Here is a 7498-nt window from a genome sequence, read left to right as displayed (position 1 = left end):
ACCCCACAAATATTCTAAAGCAACATCTTCACCCTTGGACGTACATAGTTGGCGTCGTGTCGTTTGAGAATTCAAGACGTAATGGCTCCCAGGAGGCTGTATATATCATCTTCTTTTAATGACCCCATAATCCCTTGAGGGGTGGAGTCAGGGCGACTGAACGGAACTAGCAGAGTGGTTTCATGGCCGGATGCCCTTCCTGTCGCCAATGCGGTGTTTCGTTCAGCAGATTATTTTCTCGTTGTGCCCAGAGAGAGAAATATCTGCCGCTACCTAGGATGGAACTCACAGCCTCCTGACTCTGAGACAAGAGCTGTAACTCTAAGCCACCGCATCACTCTCCCAGGAGGCTGTATATAAAGTGTTGATTTCAAAAAGGAGATTGTCCCTCCTGCAAATGATGTGCAAATTTCCTCCGTGATTAAGTGTAAGCTCAACCTCCTGTGCAAATCAGGGGATTTTACAAATAGAATACTTGGGAGACCTCAAATATTGGCTAATAAAACTGGAACAGGCACATGTTTTATCTATTTCTGTTATAAAATGCACACGAGCTGGGATGGGACCCAGTGGCCTTTATTTTAAAAAGAAAGACCGGCCTATACATATAAGCTGTTCACACTTGAGATACCTTTAGAAATATTTTATACTTTCTGTAATTAATAGGAGGGTTCCTCCATCTGAAACTTATCTTAATTGAGCTGCGCGTGTCCAGTTCATGGAGGGCTTTCTAGATACCTTTGGACTACAAATCCCATCGCCTCTCTGGAGAGAGCACTGGGTTAGAAAAGACGAAGGGTAGGAGAACAGGAGGAGGCGAGCTTTAAAAACGAAACATCAGAATTACATCCCTATTTTTCCGAAACACCATAAAATCTTATAAAAGGCCAGCCCAAAGCAGGAAGTGAAGAGTAAGAGATTGTACAGAGAAAGTAAGAAATTTATTACAAAGTGTAACAGTAAAGAACCCTTTAGGCAGCCAGATTTGTTGTTGTTGTTGTTGTTGTTGTTGTTGTTTGCTTGTTTTTCAGCACATATGCGAGCATGTCACTGGTATCCCCGAGTAATTTGGTCATCGCGTCTGTGTTTCGCGCAGGAAAGAACAGGAATGACAATAAGGCAGACACTACATTCGTCGGGAAGGATGCGCGAACCCTTCCCAATTCTGACTCCCGCAAGGATTAGAATCAGCCGGACTTTCTTAGAACACACAACAGATCCTAAGCGTGGTTTTTTTTTGACGTAAAAAGAGAGAACGGAACAAGGTGGACGGTTCCTAATGCCCTTTCTCATGGAAAAATGTTATCTCTTAAATAAGGGATGTCAAACTTGGTTTCATTGAGGGCCGCATCAGGAGTGTGTGTGACCTCAGGCTGGGAGGGCAGGGAGGAAGGGTGTGTGTGGGGTCACTCATATCGGGGGCGCCTGTGCTGGCCTGAGGGCTCTGCCAGTGGAAGCGGGCTCCCGAGCTCCGTTTTTGGCTGCGATGACCTCCTGCAGCCCTCTGTTAGTGAAAATGGAGCTTGGGAGTTCTGCCCATGGCCCTCACAAGCTCAGTTTTTGGCTGCGATGGCCTCCTGCAACCTTCTGCCAGCAAAAACGGAGCCCGGGAGGGCCACACGCAGCCTTCCCTAGCTCCGTTTTCACTGGCAGAGGCACTGCAGCCCAGTCTTTCACTGTTTCCAGGGCGGCTTCATGGGCTGGATCTAAGCACCCGGCGGGCCAGCTCCAGCCCCCAGGCCTTGAGTTTGACACCCCTGCCTTAAGCACTGTACTGAAAGACATTGGGAAACACAAAATGGGCTGGGTAAATAGCTCAGGTAAATAGCTCAGGCTGTAAGAAGCCTGTTATTAGAACACAGCAGCCTGCAATTACTTCAGGTTCAAGCCCGGCCCGAGGTTGACTCAGCCTTCCATCCTTTATAAGGTAGGTAAAATGAGGACCCAGATTGTTGGGGGGGCAATAAGTTGACTTTGTAAATATACAAATAGAATGAGACTATTGCCTTATACACTGTAAGCCGCCCTGAGTCTTCGGAGAAGGGCGGGATATAAATGTAAATAAATAAAAAAAAAATCCCAACCGAACGGCTTTCTTTACCATGGGGTCCAACCTTGGCAACTTTAAGGCCTGTGGAAGTCAACTCCCAGAATCCCTCAGTCAGCCATCTTAGATCCCGTAATGCAGGAGTGTGCAGTCTTAACATAACATAACGTAATAACAGAGTTGGAAGGGACCATCGAGATCTTCTAGTCCAACCCCCTGCCGAGGCAGGAAACCCTACACCATTTCAGACAAATAGCTATCCATCTTGGCAACTTGTGAACTTCAATTCCCAGAATCCCCCCCAGCCAGCCATCTTCTACACCCTTTGCTTTACAGGATCTAAATAAGCAATTGTATAAAAAATTTGTATTTTTGCAATAGAAAACTTTTCGGCGAGGTTTGAAACGCTTCCAATTTGGGATATTATTTTTTTTTTTAATTCGAAGACAACGTCTTCCCTCTTTATGTGGCGACTTTTAGATTACTTCACCTGCTACTGTACCTGAACCAGGTAGAGTAGAGGAAAAACCAAGCAGAATGAATCAGCGCTATAAGACCACCAAGTTTCGTGACAAAAGATTTACACGAAAGGATGGCTGTGACTGAAAATCTGGGGGAATTAATGCTATTCACTGGCTGAAAAATACCTTTGCTGTCATTTTTTAAAAACAATTCTTTTGTATGTGTTTGTGTGTGTGTGTGTTTGTGTGTGAGAGGGTTCTAACAGCTGCTATTTCAAACATTTATGGAATGCATCAAACTCTTTCAGGTGACATATAACATCTGGTTGCACCATCAGAAAGAAAGAAAAAAACTATTTTTTTTTTTGCAAGTGGCATCAATTCAAAATTGCTTCCGGTCAGCTGGATTTTTTTTGTTTTTTGTTGTTTTTTTAAAAAAATTCTTGACCTGCCCTATTCCAATATGAAATATAGCGTCGTTGCTTATTGAAAAGCCTTCTTCCCTATCCCATTTAAAAAACAAAACAAAAACACAAATGGCAAAATACATCGGACGATATTGCTTGAAAGACTGAGAATCAAGCCTCGCCTTCGGATATTTTCTCTTTGCCTCGTGAATGAGGTTCCTTTTTAAATCGGCCCTTTTAAAAGTGGGCTTCGGCCCCCAATACAAACGCGATATCTGCCGTGCAAAAAACTCCATCTTTGACGGTCAGTTGCCAGCGGTAAATACTCTGCAGTCTATGGCGGAACACACTTTGTCGTAGCAATAGTTGTGTTTTTTGGTGGGAGTGGCGTCGCTGGTTTCGGCATCCACCACCGTGATGGGACTGTCTCGCGCAAACACCTCCGTCGATTCTCTCCAGATGCAGTCCGCGGTCGCCTTGAAGCTGTAATGGTGACACTTTGGCTTCATCATCTGAGCGGCGTTGCTGAAAATCTGCCGGCTGTTGGAAGTCGCGATTTTGATTTTCAGGGCGGCATCCACGCGATCCACCACGGTGTACGTGGCGATGCTTCCGTCGTCGAAGCCCACGATGATGTTGAGGTGCCTCTGGGAAAGAGTTAGGAAAGTGGGGGTTTTGTAAAGCGAGCATGCCCCGATGTTTTTGCCATCTGCCAACCTCATGACAATTAAGATGGAGATGGCGCTGTTATCCTCATCATCTTCCCCGCTGCGAAAACAAATGTACACCAGGTAGCGTCCGTCCTGAGACAGCTTCTGCCGCCAGATGATGCCCGACGCGTGGACCACTCGAAGTTTGCCGCTGTGAAGGTCCAGGATGTTGATGTTCTCATCCCCACGGGAAAGAATCCCCAGTTTTCCATTGGGCGATATTTCGAAATCCTCTAACGTTTTCAAGAAACTATTAGGCAGCTGTAAACGTCTAGAGATGACTTCCTCGGTAAGACTGTAGATGTTCACGATTTCAGCAGATGTTATAAAGACAACGATATCCGGGCAGTCTGGGATGAGTTTGAGATCCACAATGGTGATGCCATCATCACAAGAAAACTTCTTGGTTATGCTACCGGTCCACAGGCTGACCACTAAGACTTTGTTCTTGGTCATGCCAACTACAAAGGTGTTTGCAGTGGTGATAAACGCATTCTGCAAGGACACAAGAATGTTGCACACGCGGTGTCCGGTAGACAGCCTCCAAACCCTGGATGCGTTTTGCTCACAGAGGGAGACCACAAACTGGTCGTTGTGGGTTATCAACAGTTGGCATATTCTTTGCCCGTTGATGCGGAAGAGATTTTCGCCAGAACCCGTTTGCCACACATACTGGCTGCATTTGTCATCAGACGTAATCATCAATTTCCCGTTGGAAGTCAGGACACAGTTTTCAACCAAGCTTTCGTGCTTAAATATTGCTTCAATGAATCCTGTGTTGAAGTTCCATTTATGGATAGCTTCGGATCCATCCAGGGTGTAAATCGCTTCCCCCTTGGCGGGCAAAACCAGTCTTTGGATCGGCTTGCCTGTTTTGTCAATGTTGGACATTGCAGTGATAATGTCGATGTCCCAGACCGAAAGGACCCCGCTGGTGGACAGGGAGAGCAACATGTTGTGATGGTTTGACTTCATCAATCGGACAATGTTTCCTGAGATTTCTTGTAAGGTCGCCATGCACTGCCCAGTATCTCTTTTCCAAACGAAAATGGCAGAGGTATTTTCAATAGATGCAATGATGCAATCTCCGTTCTTGGATAATGCGGCCGAGATGAAGCGCTCATTCCTTTTCGCTCTAAACTTTTCCGCGACTTTCCACATGCTCGTGTCCAGGAGGTCAATCCCGAGGGACTTGCAGATTAGAATGGCGCTTTGGTCTTCAGCAAGTTCAAGGCTGACAAATTCGCTATCCCCCCTCCTGCAATCAAAGTCATCCATTAATTGAGGGTGGGCAATTTCCTCTGTGTTCCAAATAGAAAGAGCCCCTTCGCTGTCCACCATGACCATCTCCTGAGCGGCATCTAAGACGAGAAGAAACTTGACAAACCCTCCCGAGAATTCAGAGGTCACCGTGGCCAGCTTGTCACCGCTGCCCAAATGAAATATCGATGCCGTGTTCAGATGCTGTCCACAGAAAGCGTACATCCCATCTCCTGAACACTGGACGCAGGTGACTTCATACCAACAGTGGAACTGATGAAGTGGCCATCCGTACAGTAAATCGATCACCGTGATGTCCTTACTAGCTTCCAACCATGAGAGCACATGGTTTACAGAGAGGGCAAACCCATTTATGAAACTTGAACTCACTCCAATTCCGCTATGCTTTGATCCTTTAATTTCCACCTCGGAGAGAAGACAAGAGTTTAGATTGTCATAAATCAAGAGCGTGTTTTTGGTGGTGGCCACCACAAGGTATTTTTCATCGCTCGTCAGTTTCATGCCCAAAATAACCGACTGAGCGGTTGTAATTTGCCTGAGGAGTTGGCGAGTCTCGATATCCCAGGTACTGATGGACCCATTTTCTAGAGCAACAATAACTATACTTGGGTTGAAGGTAGGTAGGATTTCGGTTACTTGAGAGCAGCTGGAGGACAGAGGTAGCCTTTCAGGACTATAAGTGACATCCATAGAAGAATGAAGTGGAACAATAGAACAATACTTAGGGCCATCTTTGTCGCACTCTAGAAGCAGCTGTCTCAGTTTGGGCAAGGAACTGACTACCGGGAGTAGCCTCTGTTGTAATTCAGCCGAGAGGGTCCCTGGGTATTTTATGACTTTGTATTTGATGGCCCGTAGGGTGGTTGCTAGAAACTTCAGCTCTTTTTCCTGCGAGTAGTTGTAGGCCAGCTCCACATCCGAAAGGGCTTTGTCGAACTGTCCAATTTTGATCATGGTATAGAGCCAGCTGAAGTTCATGATGACGCCGTATAAAATGTCATCGGATTTCCCGCACTTGGTCAGGTGGTGCAAAAGCTCGGTCATTTTCCGGTGGTTAATGAAAAAAATGTCGGGTTCCAAAGGATTACACTGGAAGACCCAAGGCTGTTCGGGAGACTGCCTGTCGAAATTCATGAGGTCCATCATGTGCCTATCTTCGTTGTTCATACTCCTGCAGTCACTGTCCAGGCAGCCGTTCAGATATTGATCTTCGCCGTAAAGAGATTTCCTTCGGCCTCCGGACCAAACCCCTAAAAAATACTCCGCAATAACAGCGTGCATTTCATGCACATCTTCTTCCCTGTGAAGGTAAATCTTCTGGGCAATCAGCTGTAGATGTCGATTAGCCCAGACTAAAAGCGTTACGTTCTTCACTTGTCTTTCTATCAGGTATCCCGTTAACCCTTCTTTTAGTTTTGCGATGTAGACGTAAGGTACTCTCAACGGATTGAGGCTTCTGATGCGTTGACTTAGTTCGAGCATGATGCTGTTATCGAGCGCTAGAATGTCTTCCAATTCCATTTCACTCAAGCCAGCTTTTGACATTGTGATATAGCCAAGGGCTCGGGATAAAAGTCTCGGTCCACAGACGTTCTGCAGAGACCAGAACATCTGCTCTATGCCGTCATGAACAGTGACGCAGAGGGAAGACCCATCGACATCCTTGTGAGATCTCCAACTTCGAACTTCTCGGAAGGTTAAGTTTACAAACATCGGCAGAGTGCATTTAGAGAAAGCTTCGTTGACATAGATCTGTTGGCCCGACGTGACTTTTCTCTTCACTTGGAGCAACTGTTGCTTGAGGACTTGACTGCACGTCTTTCTGTCCCTCGTGGTCAACTCGACGTAGCTGTCTTCCTCGCGGATAAGGCTCTTCAGTTTTTGCAGGATGCCGTGTTTGTTCGGTAGCGTGGACAAGATAATTCGCACCGAACGAGGCAGGTGAACCGGGAGCCACCATAATTTCCTCGCGTCCTCGTGATCAGCCAGCTGTTCCAGAGCGTCAAAGATTAAAACCAGGGGCCGATGAAAAGAAGACTCGTTCAAAAGGTTAATGAGCAAGTCTCGGAGATCGTGGGTCTTTTTTGGGTAGCTTTGCACGAGGCATCGATAGTTGACCGCTATCTGTTCACAAATACTTCGAAGCAGAGTCCTCAGGTCTGAGCTCATCTCTGTAGATCCTATAAATCTGATGATCACCACAGGATCCGATTCTGGTCCCATCTCTTCCTTCAGCCAAGCATAAGCCTGCAAACACAGAAGTACAAAGAGGTTAATTGTTGAAATTAGTAGACCTCATCCAGAAACACAAGCAAGAAACACGGTGTTTTGACCCAGGTCTCAAAACATGACAAATCAGGGGTGAAATCCAGCAGGTTCTAACAGGTTCTGGGGAACTGGTAGCGGAAATTCTGAGCAGTTCAGAGAACCGGCAAATATCACTTCTGGCTGGTCCCAGAGTGGGGTGGAAATGGAGATTTTGCAATATCCTTCCCCTGGAGTGGGGAGGGAATGGAGATATTGAAGTATCCTTCCCCTGCCATGCCCACCAAGCCACGCCCACAGAACCGGTAGTAAAAAAAATTGGATTTC

General features: G+C 46.4%; 1 protein-coding gene across 1 annotated transcript in view; it reads right to left on the bottom strand.

The window, feature by feature from the left end:
* Nucleotides 1-3220: 3220 nt before the first annotated feature.
* Nucleotides 3221-7498, bottom strand: part of NWD2 (NACHT and WD repeat domain containing 2) — a 97186-nt gene continuing 92908 nt past the window's right edge. The window contains exon 7 of the mRNA XM_058193916.1: nt 3221-7153. Within this exon, the coding sequence (XP_058049899.1) occupies nt 3221-7153 (3933 nt within the window). The remainder of the gene's footprint in view (nt 7154-7498) is intronic.

Source organism: Ahaetulla prasina, chromosome 8, assembly GCF_028640845.1.
Source record: "Ahaetulla prasina isolate Xishuangbanna chromosome 8, ASM2864084v1, whole genome shotgun sequence".
NCBI classification, from domain to species: Eukaryota; Metazoa; Chordata; class Lepidosauria; order Squamata; family Colubridae; genus Ahaetulla; species Ahaetulla prasina.
Note: the sequence above shows the minus strand (reverse complement) of the source record. Positions and strands in the feature narration are given on the sequence as shown.